At 38.4% G+C, this 25,495-nt stretch overlaps 1 protein-coding gene across 1 annotated transcript in view; it reads left to right on the top strand.

The window, feature by feature from the left end:
- Positions 1-25,495, top strand: part of adam28 (ADAM metallopeptidase domain 28) — a 31,595-nt gene that overhangs the window by 2,304 nt on the left and 3,796 nt on the right. Inside the window, exons 3-18 of the mRNA XM_041786759.1 lie at positions 2,809-2,897; positions 3,011-3,087; positions 3,406-3,484; positions 3,571-3,647; positions 5,847-6,030; positions 6,196-6,258; positions 6,449-6,520; positions 7,104-7,273; positions 14,771-14,852; positions 17,713-17,846; positions 18,063-18,240; positions 21,840-21,929; positions 22,080-22,275; positions 22,367-22,472; positions 22,624-22,780; positions 24,969-25,049. Of these exons, the coding sequence (XP_041642693.1) occupies positions 2,809-2,897; positions 3,011-3,087; positions 3,406-3,484; positions 3,571-3,647; positions 5,847-6,030; positions 6,196-6,258; positions 6,449-6,520; positions 7,104-7,273; positions 14,771-14,852; positions 17,713-17,846; positions 18,063-18,240; positions 21,840-21,929; positions 22,080-22,275; positions 22,367-22,472; positions 22,624-22,780; positions 24,969-25,049 (1,835 nt within the window). The remainder of the gene's footprint in view (positions 1-2,808; positions 2,898-3,010; positions 3,088-3,405; positions 3,485-3,570; positions 3,648-5,846; positions 6,031-6,195; positions 6,259-6,448; positions 6,521-7,103; positions 7,274-14,770; positions 14,853-17,712; positions 17,847-18,062; positions 18,241-21,839; positions 21,930-22,079; positions 22,276-22,366; positions 22,473-22,623; positions 22,781-24,968; positions 25,050-25,495) is intronic.

The following is a 25,495-nucleotide window of genomic DNA, read 5'->3' as shown; positions in this document are numbered from 1 at the left end:
ATTTCTTATCCCTAGGTGAAAGTCACTTTTGAGGCTGTTCTGTATAAGTGCGAAAGATGGGGCTATTGAGGCAATTCCAGAGGGCCATTCATGAAACCTTTATTGACCCTGCATTTTTCAAGCCACACATGTGTGAAAATTTTCTTTTATATTTGAGCACGTTAAGGGGCCCAAAGGGAGGGTGTAAAAATTAAAACACTAATGAAAAATCCTTTCAATAGGGCTCTTTCACCACTTGGTGCTTGGGCCCTAAAAAATATTAGGTCATTGAAATGGAATACTGTTGTACAACTGACTTAAATCAGATATATTTCAATATTCATACCATCTATTTACTCTATATTTCCAGCAGAAAATCTATAAAAAAATGGAACAACTAAATTAATTTAAACAGAAATTAGGCTTACAGTAAAATTAAAAGCTGATATAAAACAAATCTGTATAAAAAGGCCCTACTGTATCACAGAGAGTTGGGGGGAGGCCAAGAAGGAAGTCAACCATAGTGACCTCAGTTCCTCCCCCCTTATAAAGGGTTAAAACCCTCTCAAGGTGATGCTCTGTATTTGCCTGACTGCTTACGTGACTCGGAGTGGCTTAGTCATTTCCTTTCAAACAGTTTTCATCAAAATGGAAAAAATGTTTCAGGATAATTAGTTTCTTGACTTTGATTGAAAAACAGCTGGAATGATGGGATGAGGAAATGATGAAAATATAAAATAAAATGATTAAATACTTTTGTGTTAAAATATTTATTTCTCAAATTTAATTTAGTATGTAACACTTAAAGAAATTCACTTTCATCCAGCCACAATGACTTTAATTACAGTTTTGTAAATGTTTGTCATTAATATTGATATCTAGGCCAAGGGGAAGATTTGCCTCTCCTCTGTTCTTGGTTTGCCACACCAACATTTAATTTTTCAGATTTAAAAAGTTAGAAAAGCATATGCCATGCTTATCTTTATTAGACTCAGAACTGAAAGTATCGCATACATGTCCACACTTGCTCAGCTGATTGATAACTATTCCATGAATCAACTTTAGACTGGAAATCTTTGCTTTCCCCTAGTGTTGATCTCTGAGGTCTGCTACTCAGCTTCACCTTGTCATTCAAAAACAGATTAAAACCAAGAGGTTATCAAGCCTTTTCTGTGGTGGAACCAAAATTGTGGAATTAACTACCTTTTGAAATGAACATCCCCCACCCTTGGACTTTTAAAGTCCCAAAAATGATTTAAATCCTTATTTTAGGTTTGTTTTATGAAAGGCTACTGTATTATGAACCACAAGGCCAAATTTCAGTCATGAGAAAAATCTCCAAATATATAAATTTAAGCCTTAAAATCATGAAAAATGAGGCAATAAAATCTGCTCTGGAATGGTGTGGGCGTGTTGATTGAATGTGCCAAAGCCATACCAGGTCACAAAAAATACAATCCTCCCAAATAAAAAAATGTTACAACTTGAATCATCTGTCTGCTATGCCACCATGTTATAACTCAGAAAACAGTCATATTTATGTCATGACATTCAGACAGATTAGAGCTAAGAAGTCTTTAGACTTCATTTTTTCTCATCCTGTATTAACGTTCCAGGTGTTCCTTACATCTCATTTTCTGAGTTATTATTAAAAGGAGTCTCTCTCCTTCTTTTGAAACATTTTTGTTATTAGGTTGCTGCTGAAAACACTCCATTTTCTGATGTTGCTCTTCAAAATAAAAGTCTTCAGTGGTTATTAGGATTGGAGGCTTTAATTGTGGCAGACTTGGCAGGAACAGAATGTGTCTATTGTTGGATACTTTACCAATCTTTAGCATCACAATGCTAACAGACAGGAGGGGTTGAACTGTTGCTGCTTTGAGAGAGACAAAGCCACAGTCTATTTCTTTTAATCGTCCAGGACTAAAGACAAGTGAAATATGGATTAAAACACACCTTCAGGAGGTAGAGATGTTTGTTCCTGCTGCAACTTGCTCAAGAAAAATAGACAAGCACTCCAGAATTTGGCCTGCCACCTGACATGATGGTTAACTCTGATCAGAGCTCAGCAGCCTGGCTCAGTGCTAGAGACACAGTGAACAAAAACAAATGTAGCTGGCTGTAAATTTTCAGTGACGGCATTTACATCAACTATCAACAGACTGTGCTGAGATAAACTGCTCTAAATGCATACCATTGTATTGTTAGGGCAGTGGGATCATTTACATAGCACCCAGTGTCGTGCTGAGTCACTATATTTGCCCTGTCCAAATTAAACCAAGTCAAGAAAGAGGTGAACAACTTTCAAATCCATAATCCAGTCACCAGAGATCTCAGTGCTTTCACATGTTTACAGCAACCTTATTCTAATATATCTAGTGTGTTTAAACACAAATTTTGGATTTCACCTTCCAGGGACTTTAAAACCACATCTTAAAACTTGTTTTTATTCTTTATTCTTATTCTTTTAATTGACCATGAACGTTGCGTGATCTCTGTCCTTTTATGTCTGAATCCTTGTGTTTTTATGTCTTTTATTTGTTTTTAGAGTGTTGTGTTTTTTTATTCCTTCTGTTGATTTTATGATGATCTTTTTGTATCTTAACTTCCTTTGTGTGCTACAGCTGCCTTTCTATGATGCATCACTTCAGTAAACAATGTTTTCAAAATGTGATGTATAAATATAGTGGATTGGATATCTGCATTGTGTTCTCGCTGAATTTGACTACCAAGAAAAGAATATAAAATTTCCATGAATCTGCACGTGCAAGTTTCAGATGTACTTTCCCATCAAGCGGATGTTTTGTAATGTGGTCTGTTTCTCCACAGGAAGCCATGGTCATATTTTTGAAGAGGGGAAAGACTTTGAGGTGGTTCGACCTATTAAAATTCACACTGTGAGAAAAAGACACATAGAGGTACGGTCTTTCTGTTTTTCTTATTTCACTGTCAGTGTCATTTGTGCTTTAAAAGGTAAAAAAAAAAACAGTTGAATAAAAATGTAAAAGCACAATTTTACTTTTTTTGACAGGGTCTCAGGCCTGAAAGTGTCAAATATGCAATCACATTGGGAGGAAGAGACATGGAAATGCAGCTAGAAAGAAATACGTAAGTTTTTACCTCCAGTCATGCTGTTGTCACCAGACAATGACATATCTTTATGGTAAAACCCATGCCTCCAAAGACAACTACCTTATTTCACTTCTATTTTTCGTTGCCTCAAATCTGTGGTTTAGATTTTTTCTTTATTATATAAGAAAATGAAAGAAGCATGCTTCTTTTATTGTCTTCTATTGACTGTGCAGACTTTAAAACGTCTGAATTGGATTTTTATTCTAAGCATGTTGAAAAAGAATCACAGAATAATTAAATTAAATTACATTACCTGATGCTATATGGCTTTGTGTCCTATCTTTTAATCACCAGTGAATTATTAGCCCAAGACTACACTGAGACACACTACGACAAGGATGGGACTCGAGTCACCACAACTCCCAGTGACATTGTAAGTGTTTGCAGCCATGTTTGACCCCAGCATTTCTTCAATTTCTTTAATAATCAAATTAAAATATTTATTTATGTCTTTATCAGGATCACTGCTATTATCATGGAAGGATTTTGCATGAAAATGAATCATCTGCAAGCATCAGCACTTGTGATGGACTTAGGTGAGAACTCCAACCCTTAAAATTTAAACTTTACTGTCCAAAACTAATAAAAACCTTGATAACCTTTACTGTTCTGGTGGTCTGAAGCCTCTGTGGTAGTCAAAGGTGGTCAGAGCTCAGACTGGACAGAATCAGCTAATAGCTCTATAGCTTCATGGCTAAGGAGCAGCTAAACTTAACAGCATTTACATCTTAAGCTAAGGACATCTCTTAAAGGGGGTTCAATGACCTACTTATCACATTTATGGCACAGTTCAAAACTCAAACTAATTTATTTGTAAATTTATTTCACTGATAAAATAAAAACAGTCGGTTAGATTCCCATGGTTACTACTAGACTTTGGAATGACCGTGAGGTCTTAACACCTGAGGATCTGAGGCTACAGGCTTGGACACAGAGGGTTAAAAGTTCTATTATGTAGTTTGGAGCCAAACTCTTTAATGCCTTAAAAGTAAAGTAAAATCTTGAAATCAATTCTAAAATTAACGAGAAGCCAAAGTAAAGAAGCTAAAATGGTGGGGGTGATGTGATGTCTGTTAAAACCTGTTAGAAGCCTAGCTGCTGCGTTTTGTACCAGTTGAAGGCGAGAGAGGGATTTTTGGCTGACACCTGGCAGGAGAGAGTTACAATTGTCAAGATGGGAAAAGATGACTGGTGGAGAATTTATTTAATTTCAGCAACCGTGTGTAGATGAAAAATGCACGACAGTATGACTTTATTTATATGTGTTGCGAAGGTGAGATTGGAATGAAATTCTGCTCCTAAGTTTCAGTTGATTCAATATTGAAGTGAACTGAGTTACGCAGAGTTCGTAGAGTTTGATGGCCCGCCAATGCAGCGAGCCACCCCCTAGCCTAAGGCAGGCTATGCTGTTTTGCTCACAGCGGAGATGCTCAGACAACTTTGCAAGCAACAAACATTTTAAAGTGTTTGCTAAATGGGTGGCTACAGATTGCTGGAGGGTGACGTTCTTAAATGACTCACATCCAATGGCTGCACTTATGAGCTTTTTTGGAGAGCCATTATTGTAAGTAAAATTCTAAAAGGCTCTCACTGGAGACTTGACTTCTCCTAGTAATCTGTAGCGTAATTCTCTAACTGTATTTTTTATCTCTTTTTTGTGTCATCCTGTTTTGAGCCCTAAAGGGATGTTTCTATGAGCCTTTATTTCTCCCGTGTGAGGTTGAAATTCTCTGCTTTAAGTGTGAAGGATCAGGAATGATCTTAATGTGTTTAAACTTCACTGACCATGCGCTTTATGTTCGTGTATGATGATGAGATCTGTTCTGTGTTAAACTGCTGAGAATAACAAAGGAGTTAACTTCTACAAGTCTGCAGCTGGACACTATATTGTGGTATTAGTCAGTTATGTTACATTAATGTCAGTACCCAGGGTTGCCAGATCTGGGTAACAAATATATCCCAATGGCTGATAAAAACTAGCCCAAAACCCAACGCTGAAATTCAAAAGAAGCCATTAAAACCACTGCCACACCACACTTATAGCTTGTGTACGTGCAGGTGTGCTGCTTCTGTATATCTATGTACCAGTGTGGTACAGCATATCTTTGGTTGTGTGCCATAGTCTACGTTTCCCCATTTCTTTGCTGGTTGATTTAGTTGTATTTGAGGGTAAAAATGGTTGTTTATTCTGCTTTGGAGATTAAATATGTGTACACAAGACGTCAAAAATGGGTCAGCTCAACCCGTGGACAAAAAACACTACCTGCCACAGTAAGTAAAACGTAGCCCAATTCTGCAGGAAAACTGCAGACCTGGCAACCCTGTCAGTACCCTCATCTGTTGTGGCTTGTTGGGCTTGAGTTTACCATGTTATGCTCTCAGCATATTTTTGGAGCATTCCGTATCTTTGAGCTTCATCTAGATATGTTTTTGAACATTATCTGCCATTTTTGGTTGCTGCCATGAGCAAACATTTGCATAAGGAAAGCATTTTTGTTCAATCATGTGTTGATAAGGGTATTTAAATCTTGATAACTATTCTTGTATAGTACATTAAAACAGCTAAAAAAGACTAATTTGAAATTAATCACGCATTAACTATGAAAGTTGCGAGATTAATCACATTAAAAATTAAATCTCTTGACAGCCCTAACACACACACATCAGTGCATTTCTGTCCTTCTTAAAGCTGTTCCTGTTGAGCCTCATTACTAATACTACGGTACTGTTTTCAGGGGTTACTTTAGAACTTCTCAGCAGATGTACCTGATTGAGCCGCTCTCCGGTAGCGATGAAGGAGATCATGCAGTGACGACATTAAATGACAAGAACTTCACACCCGCAGTTTGTGGAGTCACCAACACCAGCTGGAGTGACGACTTTGAGCCACCAACAAGCCGAAGCCGATCCAGATCAGGGGTAATACTACTACACATTTCAGGAAACAGGTTACCTATGACAAAAAAGAGAAGATCACAGCATATACAGAAGTGATAAACTGTCTATTAAGACAAATATGACCATATAAAGACAAAAGAAAAAACATCAGAGTTCATGTCAATTAATTTTATCCTTTGATTGCAGGGTAAACCTATAATTCAGCAAATGAAATACATTGAGCTTTATCTTGTTGCTGATAACCGTGAGGTAAGCTACATGCATGAAACATTTATGTGAAAATAAAAATGAACTTTGTATTAAAATTTTACATATTGTATGTAATAATGCTAAATGTTGTGCTTTTGAGAGTCACTCTGGTCAGAGTATCTTTAGAAAGCATTTTGTAAAGTTATCTTTAATATCGCCCTCAAAAGTATTTTCTATCATACTTTTTTAGTTTGTGAAGTTGAAGCGAAATCAACAGGAGCTGAGAAAACGGATATTTGAAATGGTCAACTTTGCTAATTTGGTAAGTCCGTGTTTTTTGGTTATTTAAGTGCAAATTGAACTCAACACTATACGTCATAAGCTGAGTTTTAATCATAAACTGTGATTAAAAAATTAAATAATCATTCAAACACTCTTTTTTGTATTTACTTTGGTTGTCTTTGTGAAATATAAAAACTGGTTTGATGATCCGAAACATTTAAGTGTGATAAATATGTAAAAAACTCAGGAATCAGAAAGGGGGCAAATACCTTTTCATTGCACCTCAAGTTACACATGGATCTTGTCGTAAGGTGATTTCTACACCCGAATCTGCACTGCTTTCTTTGCAAATATGATAAATGAGGGTCAGTAATGCTTTAGAGTTTTCCATCTATCCATCCGTCCATGTATCTGTTTGTGCATGCATCTTAGCCATTCTTGTTCTGCAAGGAATTTTCTTTTTTTATTTAAATTTTGGAAAAATGTGAATTTTGACACCAGGATGAAGGGATATTAGATTTTGGAGGTCATGGGTGAAGTCTTGTGAGAAACATTTTGAGACTGCAGTGAGAGAGTTGGCTTCTTTCATGCTTTGTTTCTGATTATACGGGTGTTCTTTGCAGGCATACAAGTCCCTGAGGACATTCATCGCTCTGGTAGGATTGGAGATCTGGTCCAGAAGTGACCTTATCACTGTGACCCCACCAGCTGGAGCCAACTTGGGTGCTTTCATGAAGTGGAGAAACGATGAGCTGACCAAAAGAAAAAAGCATGACATGGCACATCTGATCAGGTCTGGACATTGTCCACGAATATAACAAAACAATCTTGATCTGTAAGAAGTCATTTTACATTTGCTTTTACAACAGAACTGATTTATCATTAGCAAACATGTTTTTTTTTCTGTGCAGTGATAATGACACATTATTGATAGTATAAATGCATGTGTGCTAGATCAGTAGCATTTGTGCTAGCATCCTGGTGTACTATAACCTGGCATGCCAGATGGATGTGTGAAACATCCACTCATAGACAGCAATTGGGAAAGGGCAGAGCCTTTGAAAAAAACTTGGAGTGTGATTGGATGAACATTCTGTCACATCTTTATGGGCCAATCAGAGCAACAAAACGCGTAGCCGCATACGTGACGTAGCCACTACCAAGCTGCGCCCCTACCGAAGGAGTAAACTTTGTACAGAACTGCATAACGCGAACAATGGCGACTGTAGACATGTCAGTGCATGACTTTTAATGTTTTTGAAAGAAAACAACTCACTGCTGTTCTTTGTTCTTCTTTTAAGAAATGTTGTCAAGTTCTGATAAAACTGACGGTTTAGCTGCGCCCACGCTAATGTCTGCCACCATTATTGCACCGGCAATAAATGCGACTCTGCCGCTCCCGAAAGTACTGCCCCTTGATGCTGATTGGCCCTGTCACTTTCTCACCATTTTTTTAAGATTTATTTTTGGGCCTTTTCAAGCCTTTATTTGATAGAGGAAGGACAGTGGATAGACTCAGAAACAGGGAAGAGGGTGGGGAGAGACATGCGGTGGAGGGTCACAGGCCGGATTCGAACCTGGGCTACCCGGGTACATGGGTAGCGCCTTAAACCACTCAACCATTTGTGCTCCTGGTTTACTTCATTTTTAATTCAAAAGTCAAACTATTATTGGATCCTGATGTTAAACTTATTCCTTTGTGCCACTTTCTAACCCCTTTCAACCACTTTTTCTACCCATTTTTGCAAGAGGGTCTGGCTGCAGACCTCAACAAAACCTCTACACTGAGGCGTTCAGTAGCAGACCCCGACCCCTATGCTGAGTTTACGCTATTAAAACCAGAGTGTTTATGTTTAGGAATTAAAACCCGAGTGGTTAGGTTTAGGCATTAAAACCCGAGTGGTTAGGTTTAGGGTTAGCCAGTGGGCAAGGGCTAGAGCAGAAAATTCGGCTCGGGTAATATACGTAATCGCCCCAGCATAGAGGTCCGCAGGCTCGGGCAATATACTTCACGGCCCAGCGTAGAGGTCTGCCCCAGTGCACAGGTCTGCGGCTGAACGCCCCAGCGTAGAGGTTGTCTCGAGGTCAGTAGCCAGACACGTCTCCATTTTTTCCACGATTGTCACTTTTCATCATGTTTCAACTATTTTTGCAATTTGTTCCTCTTTTTACCTATTTTAGCCACTTTAACCCATTTTGACACATTTAAACTCTCTTTCATCACTTTTTCTGGCAATTTTCCTCTTTTTAAACACACTACTGCCACTTTAAACCAATTTAGCTATTTTAAAATAATACTCCCCACACCCGCCCACCCACTTTTGCCACTGTAAACCCATTTTGGCACTTCTTAATCCCATTTCACCACTTTCTCCACTTTTTGGCACTTTAAACCACTTCCACCACTTTTTCTGCCTGTTTTTGCCACTTTCTGCCTATTGTTGCCTCTGTTTATGAATATTCTTCCACTGCTAACCCCTTTTCAACACTCATCATCCATCAGACAACAATGTCTTGAAAATTGTCCTTTCAAAAATCCACACAAATTCCCTTATATTTCAAAGAAATTACTTCAAATTTCTTCAAAATTCTTAAACTTATTCAAAATTATCCAAAAATAGTACCCCAAAATTTTGTCAGATATTCCCCAAAGTTACAATAAAGCCTGTACATTCCAATAAAAACTTCCCCCGAAAACCTATTTAATTTCATTAAATTTCCCTTAAAATTTCCAAGCAAAGTTCCAAACATTTGCAAATACATTTTCCGAAATTCCAGTTGCCTAAACATCCAAACAAATCCCTGAAATGTCCTTTTTTTCATTTTAGAGGGCAATCTCTGCCAATTCCCAATCAAATTTCCCAAAATTACAAATACATTTCCCAAATTTCCATGAAAATGCCTGGAAACCGGGCAACTGGAGATGGGCAACTCAAGATGTGAAAACAGTCTTCAGCAGCAAAGATTATCACTCATGGAGATGTGCAACTCAAGATTTGAAAATGGTCTTCAGCAGCAAAGAGCATCACTCATGGAGATGTGCAACTCAAGTATGAAAGTAGTCTCCAGCAGCAAAGATTGTGGATTGTAGAGATGTTCTACTCCAGATGTAAAGTCTCAGAGAAACTGCAGCTAGTTTTAGCCTGTGTGTTAGCTCAGTTGGATAGCTCACTGCCCTGAAATCATGAGGTTGTTGGTTCAAATCTTTTGTGGATTTTTTTAAGCTGCTGGTGTAAATTGCTGACTCAGGAGTAAAGAGGACTGCCATAGAGGTGGAAGGTTGTGGATTTGATTCTTGGTGCATTTTTAAGTTCAGTCACCAAAAGCAGAGATCAAATCCTCTGAGAAACATGAACAGGTGTGTGTCACAGTGGCTCAGTGGAAAAGTCAACTGACTGTGAATTAGGAGTTCACAGGTTCAAATCTTACCATGGGTTCATCTATTTTAAAAGTCTGAGTCCAAATCTAGACTTCAGGAGACCTGGACAGGAGTTGGCCTTTCAAATCTAACCAGTGTCTTTAAGTTTTCAAGATTTGAGTCCAAATAAAGAAGGAAAAGCCTCTCTGAGGCTCTGCTGCATGTCTGGCTCTGTAGCCTACAGAGATAGTGGACTGATTCAGAGTCTGGAGGTTCGAGGTTCAATTCCCATCTTGGTCTCAGTGAATTTTAAAGCCACATCTTGAACAACGAGGATAAATGCGCCAGGAGAAGAGATGGTAGTGTGAAAGGTATGGCGGCGGTGGCACAGAGGACTGGACTAGACCAGTTCTGCAGGGGATGCTGGGGTTCAAACCCCACTGTGGCCGGTACCTGGATCAAGGCATGCCTGATGGAGAAGGGGGGATGCAGCGCGGCGTCCCCCTGGGGATCCTTCAGAGATGTAAGTAGGGGGTTATGCAACAAAAACACAGACGCAGCAGGAGTTTTACAGGATGGAGTCTTTATTTGCATGCATGCATGATCACTGAGCCCCTCACGGGGACTTCATCTCCTCTGCTGTACAAACAGGAAATACTTACCAGGGTCAGGGTACCAAAGTATCGTTTATTTTGAAAGGGCATTTGAATGTACGGAAATCAAGAAAACGGACAACTTCACTCATTTTTCGATTCTGGACACAAATCGAAAAACGAGTGAAGTTGTCCGTTTTCTTGATTTCCGTACGTTCAAATGCCCTTTCAAAATAAATGATACTTTGGTACCCTGACCCTCCAGGTCCTCCAGGTCCTCTCTGGCCTGCTCCCTCTGCTCATTCAACAGCCTGCAAACAAAAATCACATGAACTCACATCCCACATAAGTAAACGTACGGATGAGTCCTTTACTCACATGAGTTTCTGCAGCTTGTCCTTCGTCCTTCTCCTGCTCTTCAGTCCTCAGTTTGTCCTAGTCTGACATCAGCCTCTCCTGCTCCAGCAGCAGACCCTGGTTCAGACTGAGAGGAGACGCTCGCTAAGCTCTGATTGGGTGCTTTTTAACATCAGAGTAACTTGAGAAATGTCAACAAACCACATCAACATATTCATTTTGTTCATTTTTCTTCAAAATGGTAGAAGGCGTAACATTTCTGAAATGATAGACCTTTACATCAGTGGGTCCCAACCTTTTTTCTTTGGGGTCCCTCTACTCTAAACATTCTGAAGCCCCCAGGACAATCTCTGAAAAATCATTTTTATTATTTTATTGACTAAATCCCAGCATAACAGGCCTGCATAAACGAATTCTTCATAAATATTTGCATATAAACTATCCATTATTACAACAGCATTTAGAGCCACCATAAGAATACCAAAATGGGAAGGTTCAGTCAATTTTTAAGTAAAATCTCAAACATTTCTAATTTAACAAGTCATAAATTTACCAGAAAAGGAAAACTGGAAATTTATGTCAACTAAAACGTAGAATCTTTTGACATTATAAAATCCAAAAGAGCCGTGGAAAAAGAAAATGACATTTTTTTGCTGCTTTCTGACCAATTTTTCATCTGTAACTCCTTTTTTATGTTGCTTCTCACCAATTTTTTGCCATTTAATTCCAATTTTGCAACTTCTCACCGATGTTTTTGCCACTTTTTGACCATTTTTATCATCTGTAACTCCTTTTTTAATGTCACTTCTGACCCATTTTTGCCACTTTTCACCCATTTTGGCCATTTAATTTTAATTTTGCACCTTTTCACCATTCTTTGCTGCTTTTGGTCGTTTTAAGCACTATTCATTCATTTTTACCATATTTCTGCATCTTTTTGCCCATTTTAGTCACCATCCACTATTTTTTAACCACATTTTTTTTCAGCTTTTTGCCATTTTAGTCACTTTTTACTATTTTATACCACATTTTTGCAGTTTTTTTGACAATTTGTCACTTTTCATCAATCTTTTCCACATTTTTGCCGCTTTTTGCCCGTTTTAGTCACTTGTTACTATTTTTACCACATTTTTGCAGTTTCTGACTATTTTTGTCATCCATAACTCCTTTTTATATCACTTTTCCCCTATTTTTGCTACTTGTCTCCTGGTTTTCTGCCATTTAATGCCTATTTTTCGCCTTTTCAATTCTGTTTCCGCTTTTTGGCTATTTTAGTCACTTCACTATTTTTAGCACATTTTTTGCTGCTTTCTGACCGTTTTTGTCAACTATAACCCTTTTTTTTTACACTTTCCACCCAGTTTTGCCTTTTTATTCCAATTTTAAACCTTTTTACCATTCTGCTTTTTGACCATTTATGCCTCTTTTAATCCATTTTTGCCACTTTTCACCACTTTAAATGTGGCTATTGCAAAGGTATTTTTCAACAATTTGGCTCTTTTGTTGAGCAGTATTCAGTAACACTGGTCTAAATAATTAGTGTACTTATTTTACTGCAGACTTTGATTCAAATATCTCATGCCATGTGTTTCTTCTTATGTCTGTGCTCTCTAACGTCTTTAAAAATGTAGTTGGATTTAAAACAGTCAGACTTACTCTGTGAGCTCATCCAGCATCCTCTGCTCGTCTTCGATCTGGTCTCTCAGTGGGCTTAGCTGTTTGTGGTGAGCCTCTCTGTGGTTCTCCAGCTGCCCCTCCAGAGTTTCTGTGCCACACAGGCACAAAAACATTCAGCTATTTCACAATTTACTGTAACAGAGATTCTCAGTGACGTGTTTCCTCCTCACCTTTATGTCCCCGTCCCCATAGCGTCTGCCGATGTCCTCCTTCTCCTTCTCCTCTCCTGACATCTTGTGTCTTTTCTCTGATGAAAAACAAAGAGGAAAATTCCATCAAGTTAGCCTGTTTTTACTTGAGCTAAGATATTTTAATGGTTAATATAAATGTGGGAACCGTGAGCCTGCAGCTTAGCGAGCTCCTCGTTCAGAGAGTCCTGGCTCTCCTCCAGCTGTCTCTTCTTCTGCTCCATGTTCTGCATGTAGTCCGTCAGAGACTTGATCTTGGCCTGGTGCTGCACAGACCACACAAAAATGTGCTGTTTGTTTGTGCTGCTCACTTCCTGCCAACGTTTTTATGTTCCTGTTTTTGAAATATCTATTTATTTTGTGGTTGACTGTCACTAGGAAGCAACCCGACTTCATCTGTCCACACAAACATTTGTGTGTCAGCCATGTTTGTCTGTTGACACCACCAGGAAGGAAAAGATGTGCATGCATGTGTTTCATTGTCAGTCACACTGCCAACTACTGGCCTGGCATGCATACTACAGCAGTTTCAGGCACATTAGTGGATCTGAATGACATTCAAACCAAACCTTAAAAAAAAAAAAAAAAGAAAAAAAAAAGAAAAAGGATTCTGTTCTCAGAGGATAGTTTTTGTGTAAAAATGGCCGTAGTGATAGTTCTCTAAATGTGCTGCTTTTTGACCACAGAATAAAAATGGCAGACTTCCTGTTTGTTTTACGGCATGGGTCCACAAGGCTTTATTGTAGAACTTAAATTGATGTATAAGCTCAAGAATTTTCAAAATCCTCGGATAATCCTGCTTCAGGGGCTGAATTTTCAAATGACTGTAGGGGGCGTTACTTGGCCAAAAAGCCATGCCTACCAACAATCATCCTATCAATCATGTTGTTTTGCTACTGGGTGTTTTTCTGCCAAGTTTCACAGCTTTGCAAGTTTTCTAAGCACTAGATAATTCTACTTCCTTTTACATGGCGAATGAAAATTCGTCACCGGCACACCATTGCAGGTAAGGACTCTTGACCTTCAAATTTGAGTAATATCAACCTTGAGGATGTGCCTGGGCTAATTTCAGCAGGATTTGGCCAATCTTGTAATAAATAGAAACTTTTTAGTGAGCACCAGCCACTTTTATCACATGATGAAGCATTTTAATTTAATGGGCTGCCATTGTGACGCCTTTCGACTAATGAGAAAATCCCCAATAACTGTGGACCTAAGTCATCTCTTCTTGCTCTACACCAAAGCTCGAGGAGTTTGGATGAATGCCCTCGAACGCGTTCGTTCAAATACAACCCCTAAAATATGGCTTGTTTTACCAAAAAATTAAAAATGGCCGACTTCCTGTTTGACTTACAATATGGGTCCAAAAGGATTTTTTGTGCATCCTGACATGACATATCTGCCCACATATGTTCAAAATCCTGGGTTAAACCTGCTGGGGGGGCTGAATTTTTTAAATGTTCTAGGGGGCGCCATTGAGCCAATAGGCCACGCCCACCTACAAAAGTAATATCAATCATCTCAGAATGCCCAAGAGATTTTTTTTTTTTTTTTTTGGTCAAGTTTCATTGCTCTAGATGTCTTATAACCATTTGAAAATCTACTTCCTGTTTCATGGCGAACAAAAAATCACCATGGCCACGCCTTTTAACATAAAAGTTTGACCATTACATATGTGTAAGGCCAACTCCTTGGGAACTGCCTAAGTGATTTTCAGAATAATTTGTCCAACCATGTAGGTACTGCGATGTGACATTCAGGAGTAGTGACGTTCTGTTGCCAGAGGGTGGCGCTGTACAATTTTTCAAAATTTCAAGTATGGATATGTTCTGGTCTGGACTGTTATCAAGCACATGAAATTTGTCTTAGAGATGACCATGTACACTAGAGTTATGACTGTCTAAAGATTTTTGGCGAGACAAAATGGCGACTCTTGACTTTGTCGCCCCTGCCAAGGCCACGCCCTCTCATGAAAACATCAGTTTTATTTTTCACAAAGCTAAATCCACTTCTTTAGTCCTTCCTGACACAAATTTGAAGTGGATATATTGGATAGTTTTTAAACTGTAGCTTGCACCATAAACCTTGACATTTACCTTGACACTTTTGTTTTTCAGTGGAATTGACTTTGAGGGAGCAACGGTGGGGCTGGCTTACATTGGAACAACTTGCTCGGGTCACTCTGTTGGAGTCGTACAGGTAATCTGTTTTTGTTGTTTTTTAGAAAGCTAGTAAAGACCTGTATTATCTGTTTACACCTCCACATGTCTCATGTGACCAATAGAGATTTGGTGGCTTTAAATGCTACGACAAATGTGTTTCAGAAATTACTTGGTTGAAAAGTGAATTTATGTGTCACTGTGTTGTGAAAGTCACTCTACTCAAGAGAGGTTGTTCAAGGACAGAAGTGTTGACGTGATAAAAACATTTACTGATGTTGTGTGACATTAATGAGGTTATAGGGAAATGTTTTACTTCCTCTGTTGACTGGAGTCTCTGTGAACGAGAACACAGATCTACATGTTTAATGTCCTAATAAACTGTGACTTACTGCTCTGTGATCACAGTTCTATCATTCCAGTACTTGAAGACAAAGATCTGACACTAAGGTGAACAATGCTCAGATGACAATATGGGAAAAATCATGTTCAGTGTTGATTAAGTTGGGGCCATCAGGTTTCTTTTCTTATGGAACGGTCCTGTCCTGTGTGGCCGCTCAGATTGCTTCTTACCTATAAGAAGTATTCACCCCCTTTGATGTTTTAGCATTGTATTGATTTTATAAATCAGTCAAGGTCAAGATACACACGTGGACGAAGTTGTTGTACCATTTAAGAAATTAACCCCACAATAGTCACTGACATGACTAGAAACTAACAAAAGTCATAGTAAATAAACATTTACTGAAAATTATCTAATAAAAATCAAACATTGTTTTTGAATTCTGTTTCTGTGGAAAAAAACAGGAAATATTGAACACAGTGAAACAACATTTTTGTCAGCATTTAGTGCACTGAGCATAAATAAAGCCTATGAGTGCCACTAAATTGGTTGCAGAGTCTACTTGTCGTTCTACTATTCATGTTTCAGAAAACCATCAGTTTTAAACTGTTGTCTTTTCAGAGATGGACAAATTACACCTAAAACTGCTGACTTTTGTGACAGCTTTTTTTTTCTTCTCACAATGGTGTCTCCCGTTTTGAAACCATCTGCTGAAGGGAAGTGGGCCACTTGTCTAGACTCCGCTGTAAAAAAAGCGGAATTTTACTGTGGGTTGAAAATGAGGAAACATTGCATGCAATGAAGATGATGTTATTTGATGACCTAAGCACATGTTGGCTAAGAACACATATACACCAAATCACGATTAATCGCACCCTTTTTATTACATTCTAAAATTCCACTATTTTGCATGTAATTCTGTTTTTGTGTTTCTTTTTGTATTTTCTACTGTCTTGAACTAAGATAAGTTCACTTATAGTCCAGATACAGAACTGCTTTTACAGGTCGATCAAAGATTTTAACATAGGGATGGGAACCGAGGACCAGTTTAAATTGAGACTGGTTCAGTTGGTTCAGTCCATCTATATGATTATTTAATCTCTACTTCCCTTATCAATGCTTTACCTCCACGTAGGGCTGGGCGATTATGGCACAAATCAAAATCACGATTAATTTAACTTTTTACCTCAACAATAAATGAACGATTATTCAACCCCAAATCTCAAACTTGGTTTATTCTGTAAATATTTGTACAATTTTAAAACAAATAATTTAAAGTAACACACACAAATTAACAATTTATGGTTATGTATTGATTGAAACAATTTAAATCCAAACACACATCAGCTGAAATGAAAATATTTTTTTGTAAAAAGTCAAATTTTCCAAGAAAAGTAGAAAATAAACAATTTGCATCTCTTGCTAACAACATAAATTATTTTTATACTGTTGGAAAAAAGTAGAAAATAACTGCTGCTCACATTGCTCAATCATGTCCGTGTTTGAGTTTTAGCAGACTGGATGGGATGGTGTCACATGACTAGTTCTTCTTCTTCTCTTGGGTTTCCAGCAGGCTGCTTGCTCTGCGATACCTGGCTTCCTCTCATGTGACTACACAGCCAGTAGTTTGTTTTTAAGGGGATGGTGCATTAGTATAGAGAGGATTACAAGGGAAAAAACTGAAATAATTGACATGGCAGGTTTACGTCGGTTACAGGCTCTAAATGCCAGCTTTGATTATTTTTTGATTAATTGCCCAGCTCGCCTTGAAAAATATGGTCTTGCAAGGGGGAGACAGCGAAGCGAGCAAGAACAGAAAAGTCGAAGAAGTAAACATGGCCGACAGTCACAAAAACAGACTGAAGGCGTTGGAAGTGTGGCTTCATTTCTCTAAAAACAAACTGAAGATCCAGAGAGCATTTTGTTTTAACTTACACATTTCTAACAAAAAAGTGATTCTTGTATATTTTAGCATGTTCTCCTCCCAAAGACTTGATGTTTAACATTTTAGGTATCTAAACTGTTTGTTATAGCCAGTAATTGAAGTGTCATTTACTCTCACTGACAGTGGCAAACATCTGGTTCAGTGTTCAGAGAGAAAAAAACTCAATAAAATTTGAGCTGTTAACAGTGAAAACCTATAGGGTCTACTTTTTGCTAAAAGAAAAATCGAAATCGATACAGAATTGAATTGAAAAACAGAACTATTTAAGGGAATCAACATGTACTTTAACACTGAAAAAGGAACCTGTGATGCACTGAAAAGGACATATGTGAACTGTAAAAAAGTTTGATAACACAAGGTTCAGATGATCTTTGATTTTTTCTAATGAGACATTAAGGAGCAGTGGTGGACTTATTTTACATCACTGTGGCTGCAGGAAGACACTGACGTGGCTTAATCAAAGTTTATTGAAGGCAAAATTAAAATGTGATTAATCGCAATTAAAAAATATTAGTGCACTAATTGTGGACCATGTTTAATGGAGATGACTGTGATTAATCTTGACAGCCCTAATAAAGTGTACTCTTTGAATAACTGGTTGCCATCTCTTAGGATCATAATGATCGGGCGATTGCAGTGGGAGCAACTCTGGCTCATGAGATGGGCCATAACCTGGGCATGGACCATGATGACTCCAGTGCCTGTACTTGTTCTGGGGATAGCTGCATCATGGCTGCAGCACTCAGGTAAGAAATGTTTTTAAGAGGCCTCAGTCAAAATGTGCATTGGTAAAATTAGAACAGAAACGTACCAACCTAAAGAGGAGGATTTCTAAACTTGTTTTAATTTGTTTACTCTAATTTCTATACCAGACAGTTAATGTAAGAAGGGTAATAACAGTTTGTGTGGGTGTGTGTGCGTGTGTGTGTTGTATATGTACACATGTGACTTTTATATTACAGCTGGAACGTTCCCCGGACTTTCAGTAGCTGCAGCAACAACAACTATGAGAAATACCTGACGAGTCGCACCCCTAGCTGTCTGCTGGACAAACCGGACTACAAGAGTCTTGTTGCTTCTGCGGTCTGTGGAAATGGTTTTCTGGAAGAAGGAGAACAGTGTGACTGTGGCACCATTGAAGTAAATGCACATAACATAACTGCACCAACACTACCATTTGATCTTAAGTTTACCACAAAGGAAAATCTTTATTTGTCTGCTAATAAAATCACATGGACAAAGAATCAGGATTTGACCCTAATGTAGATAAATATTGATTAAATGTCAGCACTTCTAACAGTCCTTCACAGGTAGAGCACATTTTATCTGTGATATACAACAGGCTCCTAAGACTGCTAATGTCTGAATATATCACATGTACAGAGCCTATAAAAAGTATTCACCCCCTTGGATGTTTTACCCTTTTATTGATTATTTTAATCAGTCATGGTCAATGTAACTGGCTTTTTTTTTTTTTTTTACCACAAATATTACTAAATAGCTCTCCTAAATGTCAAAGAATAAACAGATTTCTACAAAACAATGTCATTTAAATAAAAATGTAATGCAAAAAAGTGACTGCAGAAATATTCATGCCCTTTAAAGTGACTGACCTATTTCAACAGAGGCCCAGCCAGTTGGTGTTTCACGATGAGTGCAGTGAATGCGTCTCAAGTGATTGTAGTATAAAGACACCTGTGTCTGGAAGGTCCAGTCACTGACTAATCAGTATTCCTGGCTACCATTACACCATGAAAACAGAATAACACTCCAAGCAACTCAGAAAAAATGTTTTTGAAAAGTATAAGTCAGGGGATGGATACAAAAAAACGTCCAAGGCTCTGAACATCCCCCAGAGTTCAGTTAAATCCATCATGAAAAAATGGAAGAAATATGGCACATGTGTAAATCTGTTTAGATCAGGTCGTCCTCACAAACTGAGTGACCATGCAAGACTAGTGAGAGAGGCCACCAAGACACCTATGACTACTCTGAAGGAGTTACAAGCCTCAGCAACTGAGATGGGAGACTCTGCACTTAACTGTTGCCCAGGTTCTTCACCAGTCAAAGCTTTATGGGAGAGTGGCAAAGAGAAAGCCACTGCTGAAGAAAGCTCAGACTAAATCTGGACTAGAGTTCACCAGAAGGTATGTAGGAGTCTCCATGGTTAAGTGGGAGAAAGTTATTTGTTATGATGAGACCAAAATGATGCTTTTGGTCATCAGACAAGACGCTATGTTTGGCCTATGTTTCCCCACTGTGGAGCATGGTGGTGGCAGCATCATGCTGTGGGGATGCGTCTTGGCAGCCAGCACTGGGAGGATTGTATAGCTAGAGGGTAAAATGAATGCAGCAAAATGTTGGAAGATCTTGGACAACAATCTTATTCAGTCTGCTTGGGAGAAGATTTATTTCCTGACGAGACAATGACCTGAAGCATACAGCGAAAGCTACACAGAAATAGTTTAAAGACAACAAGGCGAATGTTCTGGAGCGTCTGAGTCAAAGCCCACACCTCTATCCAAGAAAGAATTTGTGGCTCAAAAAGGGCTGTTTGCAACTGACAGAGCTTGAGCAGTTTTGCAAAGAAGAATGGATTGAAACTGCAGTGTCCAGACCTGCAAACCTAACTGAGGCCTATCCACACAGACTCAGTGCTGTGATTGCAGCCAAAGGTGAATCTACTAAACACTGACTAGAAGAAGGTGAATATTTATGCAGTCAGTAATTTTACGTTGATTTATTGATTCAGTAAAAAGGTAAAACATCCAAAGAGGTGAATACTTTTAATAGGCACTGTGAGCCAAACTATCAACTTGTTTTAACTGGAATATCAATTCCAATGTTAAGCAAAACTCTGAATATGTCCAGACCTGCCTGTGCTTCTGTTGGTATTTAGATGCCACATGTACAAATGCCCTAGATACAACACTCTCAAATCAGCTTTGTGCTCTGTTTGCAGACTCTAAATGGTGAATTATCATCATGCAGCACTAGTGCAACACACCTTGTTGCTTTAGTCAATGTCCCTTAGGAGACAGTGAAAAGAAAGAGATGTTTGCACAGAATAAAGCTTTTATAAGACAACTGACAGAGGAAGCAAAATACCATATTCTGATACTGTACAACTTAAAGTCATTAATTGTACACAATGTACAAATCAGACTCCCATTTTTGATAATGTGACACAATCACATGAAGCATTTATAACAAACATTATCAGTTCAGTCACTGAAAAAAAAAACATTATTAAACATATATTAAATGAATATCCTTTCATGTATTAAAACATCTAAAATGGGGCTTTATTTTATAAAATCAGAGTCAACTGGAAAAAATGAGGTGGCAAAGACGGATCAGGTGAAATTATGCCTTATAAGTAAATATAAATCTCCTGGGACCTGAGCTTTTGTTTGGAAAGTATTTTGAGTTTCTCCCATTTATTTGGGATCAAAAGAACCAGAATCATCTCTGAACAGGAATACATTTTTCGCTAAAATAATTTCCACAAATCTGGAGGTTCTGGTCCTGCAGAAAATACAGCACTCAATTGGTTTTAGAGCAGATGTGTGAAGGCAAGCTGATCAGTAAGAAATGATATCTATCATTGAAAGATGGATGGGGGAGTCATTTAAACGATGGACCACCAGGACCTGTTAAAGTAAAGCATCAAAAAAAATTGCTCTAAAAGTCCTGAATTTATTGGTAATTTTGCTCTCCACACAAATTCCCATAATTTTCACCAGTCAATCACAGGGCTGACATATAGAGACAGACAACCAGACACGCTCACACTCACACCTACAGCAAATTTAGAGTCACCAATTATCCTGACAAGCATGTTTTCATTGGTTGGAGAAGCCGTAGTACCTGGAGAGATCCCACGCAAGCACAGGAAGAGCATAAAAACTCTGCACAGAAAGGCCCTGACTGGGAAGCGAACCAGGAACCATCTGCTGCGAGGCAACAGCGCTAGCTCTTGCAGCCCCATACTTTTCCATGAAATTCCCAAAAATACAAAGCAAATTTGCTAAAAAAAAAAACAACTTACATATACAGTTTCCATGAACATGCCTCTAAGTTTCTAAACAAATTCCCCCATACATCCATACAAATTTTCAAAATTCCCATAAAAATGCCCCAAAACTTCTAAGCAAATTCTCCAAAATTTCTATGACAATATCAACACATATTCCTATCAACTTTTCATGCAAATTACTTGAACTTCAATGGAAATTCCAGCTGACAAGTGAGAAGTAAGCATGATGAGCCAACTTCTCAGTTGCATAATTCCACTCAAACATGAGCACAGGGCCACCTGTGGGCAGTTACCTGAAACAACAGCTAGGCAATGAAAAAGATTTGTTAAGTATTCCTTGGCCATTTGCATTGAAATGTGTCACTTTGAACTTTTAAACCGCTTTCTTTCCGCCATCTCCCTGAATCACGCCAGCAACTCATTTCAGGCTTAAACTTACCCTGACAAAAGCAGGAGATAGCAGCTATGGAACATAATCTATCCAGGCTTTATGGGGAAACAAAACCAAGCTAAAGAAAGAAAAATGAATAAATTAAAACAAAGAGACAGGATCAGGTTATCCCCATGCTTAGTCTTCACAGTCTATCTTCATCTGAAACAGTATAAACTTGCTCATACATGCCAAAGGCAGGACTTGTTTGAAAAATAAACAGTTCAAAGTTAATGCCAAACTGCTGAAACATTCTCCACTGTCCTTTAGGAGTGCACCAACCCATGCTGCAACGCCACAACCTGCACCCTAACAGTTGGTTCTCAGTGTGCTGAAGGCGAGTGCTGTGAGAACTGCAAGGTGAGTGAAAACGCCTTCAGAAAGGATATTGTGCATGTTGCATTTACTTTTTTTATTAGCTTTGTGCAGATATGCACAAACTGGAAATCTAACTAAATCAGTCATGTCAAGTTCCCATATTTAACTTCTCTTTCATGGGCGGCTGTTCAGATCTTGCCTAGATCCAAGGAGTGCCGCGAAAAGCAAGATGAATGTGACCTGGCTGAGTATTGTGATGGGAAGAATGCAGTTTGTCCTGAAGATGTTTTTGCTGTGAATGGTCTTCCTTGTGATGGAGGCAATGGGTACTGCTACAATGGCATGTGCCCTCAAAGGTCAAACCAGTGCATAAAAATGTATGGATATGGTGGGTGTTTTCAAATTACTTTGTTAGAGAAAAAAGATACAAGCATCCTTAAACATTTTGCACTCAGAAACATCTATTATACTGTCATCAGGTGCCACTGAGGCCCGTGAAGGCTGCTATAACTACAACAAAAGAGGAATCTACTACGCCTTCTGCAGACGTCCCTCAGAGAACCAGTTCATACCCTGCCAGCAAGAGTAAGTCTCAAGGACACAGAAACGTTTTTACTCAGTTACTTTTAGAATTCTTTGTAAATTCAAACATCAGAATTAAGCATTTGTGTGAAATGTCGAAGCATATTTGTGTTCACTAATTTGAAATAATGACTCACACTCTCATCCTTTGCAGAGATGTGTATTGTGGGAAGCTCTTCTGTGAGAATGGCCAGGAGAACCCAAACTATGGCCGCATGGTCAGGATTGGTACATGTAAAGCAGCCTTCTTTGGGAGCCCAAGCCAAGACTACGGCCAGGTGGACACGGGGACTAAATGTGGTGATGGAAAGGTAAGATAGGTGTGATCATTTTGTGGACCCCAAGAAGAATAGTTGTTACTGTGGTAACAACTATTATGGATCTAATGTAAATAAATAAATAAATCTCTTATAGGGCCTTTTTAAAATATTACTTATTTTTCAATCTGTTCATGATCGCTGTAAAAGGTAGGGCACCAACAGGTAATAGAATAAGGATTATTGGTTATGATCTTTACTAGAGTTTGCATATACAGTGCCTGTAAAAAGAATTCACTCCCTTGGATGTTTTACCCTTTTTTGATGACATAAAAGTGCATAAATATTCACCCTTCAAGTCAGTATCACATAGAGTCACCTTTGGCTGCAATCACAGCTCTGAGTCTGTGTGGATAGGTCTCAGTCAGGCTTTCACATCTGGACCCTACTATTTTACTCCATTCTTCTTTGCAAAACTGCTCAAGCTCTGTCAGGTTGCACAGGGATCAGGTGTAAACAGCCCTTTTCAAGTCCAACCACAAATTCTTTTTTTTTTGGATTAAGGTCTGGTCTTTGACTCGGCCACTCCAGAACATTCACCTTGTTGTCTTTAAACCATTTCTGTGTAGCTTTCACTGTATGCTTCAGGTCATTGCCCTGCTAAAATATAAATCTTCCAGGCCGTAGTTCTCTTGCAGACTGAATAAGATTGTCCTCCAAGATTTTCCTGTTTTTCTGCATTTATTTTACAATATAATATATTTTATTATAATATTAGCACTTTAAATAACCAGGCCAAGGGCAGTGTGCAAGTTCTTTTTTAAGCACACTCATGATCATGTGCAATATATCAGCACACTTGCACTTTAGCACTAAAGCACTTTATTGCCTGCCTTATGCACTTTAACTGCGATGGTCACTTTATTTCTGGTCTGTCCTAAGCTAAGTATTGTTATATTTGGGTCTTTGTATTTTATTGTATTGTCCATGTTGTCTGGTTTTGGTGTTGTCTGATTTTTATGTAGATTTTTAATGTACTCTTTGTTGTATATCCCATCAACCTGTCGGGGACTACAGATGGAAACTAGCCTATGGCTACAATCTGGCACATTTACATGTTCATGTCCATTAATGTGCATTGTCCCTTGTCACAAATAAATAAAATAAAATCAAAAATAAATTTTACCCTCTACCTTTACAAGTATACCAGGACCACCTGCTGAGAAGCATCCCCACAACATGATGCTGCCACCAGTGGGCCTCACAGTGGGGATGGTATGTTTGTGGTGATGCGTAGTGTTAAATGTCTTGTCTGATAGCCAAAAGGTGCCATTTTGGTGTCATCAGACCAAAGAACTTTCTCCCACATGTCTGTTCTTCAACGGTGCTTTCTTTTTGCCACTCCCCGTAAAGCTTTGACTGGTGAAGAACCAGCGCAAGAGTTGTATGCAGAGTTTCTCCCATCTCAGCTGCTGGAGCTTGTAACTCCTTCAGAGTAGTCATAGGTGTTTGGTGGCCTCTCTCACTAGTCTCCTTCCTGCACGTTCAGTCAGTTTTTTCATGATGGATTTAACTGAACTCCAGCTAGGGCTTTCAGTCCCCTGAACATTTTTTGTATCCATCCTCTTACTTATACTTTTCAATTTTCTTCATGTTGCTTGGAGTGTTCTTTTGTCTTCATGGTGTAATGGTAGCTAGGATACTGATTAGCAGTGACTGGACCTTCCAGACACAGGCGTCTTTGTACTACAGTCACTTGAGGCCCATTCAGTGCACTCAGTTTATCCCCATTTCACTAATTGTGAGACTGCTAGCACCAATTGCAGGACCTCTGTTGAATTAGGTCACTCAGTTAAAGAGGATGAATATTTATGCAGTCACTTATTTTACATTACATATTTTTCTTTTAATCACCATAACTTTATAGAAATGGGTTTTCATTTTGACACTAAAGGGGTTTTATGTATTTTTCGTCAAAAAAGACTAAATTAACTGACCGTAGATGGTTTTATAAAATCAATTAAAGGGCAAAACATCCAAGGAGGATATACTTTTTATAGGTTCTGGGATCAAATATCGTTGTCAGGTTAGAGCAGTGTTAGTGCTGCTACAGTATAAGCTGATGTCAAGGACATTTTTTACAGTTAGGATGCTGAGCACTGAAAAAAAGGCTTATATGGAAATTTAGTTCTGCTTTAATGTGTACCAAACTAAACTATGTCTTTGTTACTGACTTTTCAAGGTGTGCTACCTGAATGAGTGCATGGATCTTGAGACGGCCTACAGAAACATTAACTGTTCAGCAAAATGTCCCGGGAATGCTGTAAGTAACTTACACTGCTTAGAATCCCCTTAGGTGAGGTGGAAAAATAAAGGGGTAAAAAAAAGAAGTCAAATGGTATATATATAGGGAGAGAAACTCAGCAATGTGCCAAAACATATGTACAATGACACATTAGAGCCACTGTAAAAACATATAGAAAGGGGGATCTGTATTGATATCTTAAAGTTTAACCTTCAGATCAGCCTGCCATGCTCCTCTTAATCATCAGGAGATTTTGTCTAATAAGATGAAAGTACAGCAAAGATCCTGGCTATACAGGTGCATCTAAAAAAATACTACAGGGATGCTTTCATTTTACCTTGGTATGCAAAATATTTTTGGTGACTGTGGAAAAACACAATGAATGTAGTTCAGTTGTTCAAAAGTGAAATCTGTTAATATTGAAAATTAAGTTTAATTTATTCTATTTGCCACAGTATTTTCAT

Source organism: Cheilinus undulatus, linkage group 5 (genome assembly GCF_018320785.1).
Source record: "Cheilinus undulatus linkage group 5, ASM1832078v1, whole genome shotgun sequence".
In the NCBI taxonomy this organism is placed as follows: Eukaryota; Metazoa; Chordata; class Actinopteri; order Labriformes; family Labridae; genus Cheilinus; species Cheilinus undulatus.
The sequence above is the reverse complement of the archived record's forward strand: the minus strand, read 5'-3'. Positions and strand labels throughout refer to the sequence as shown.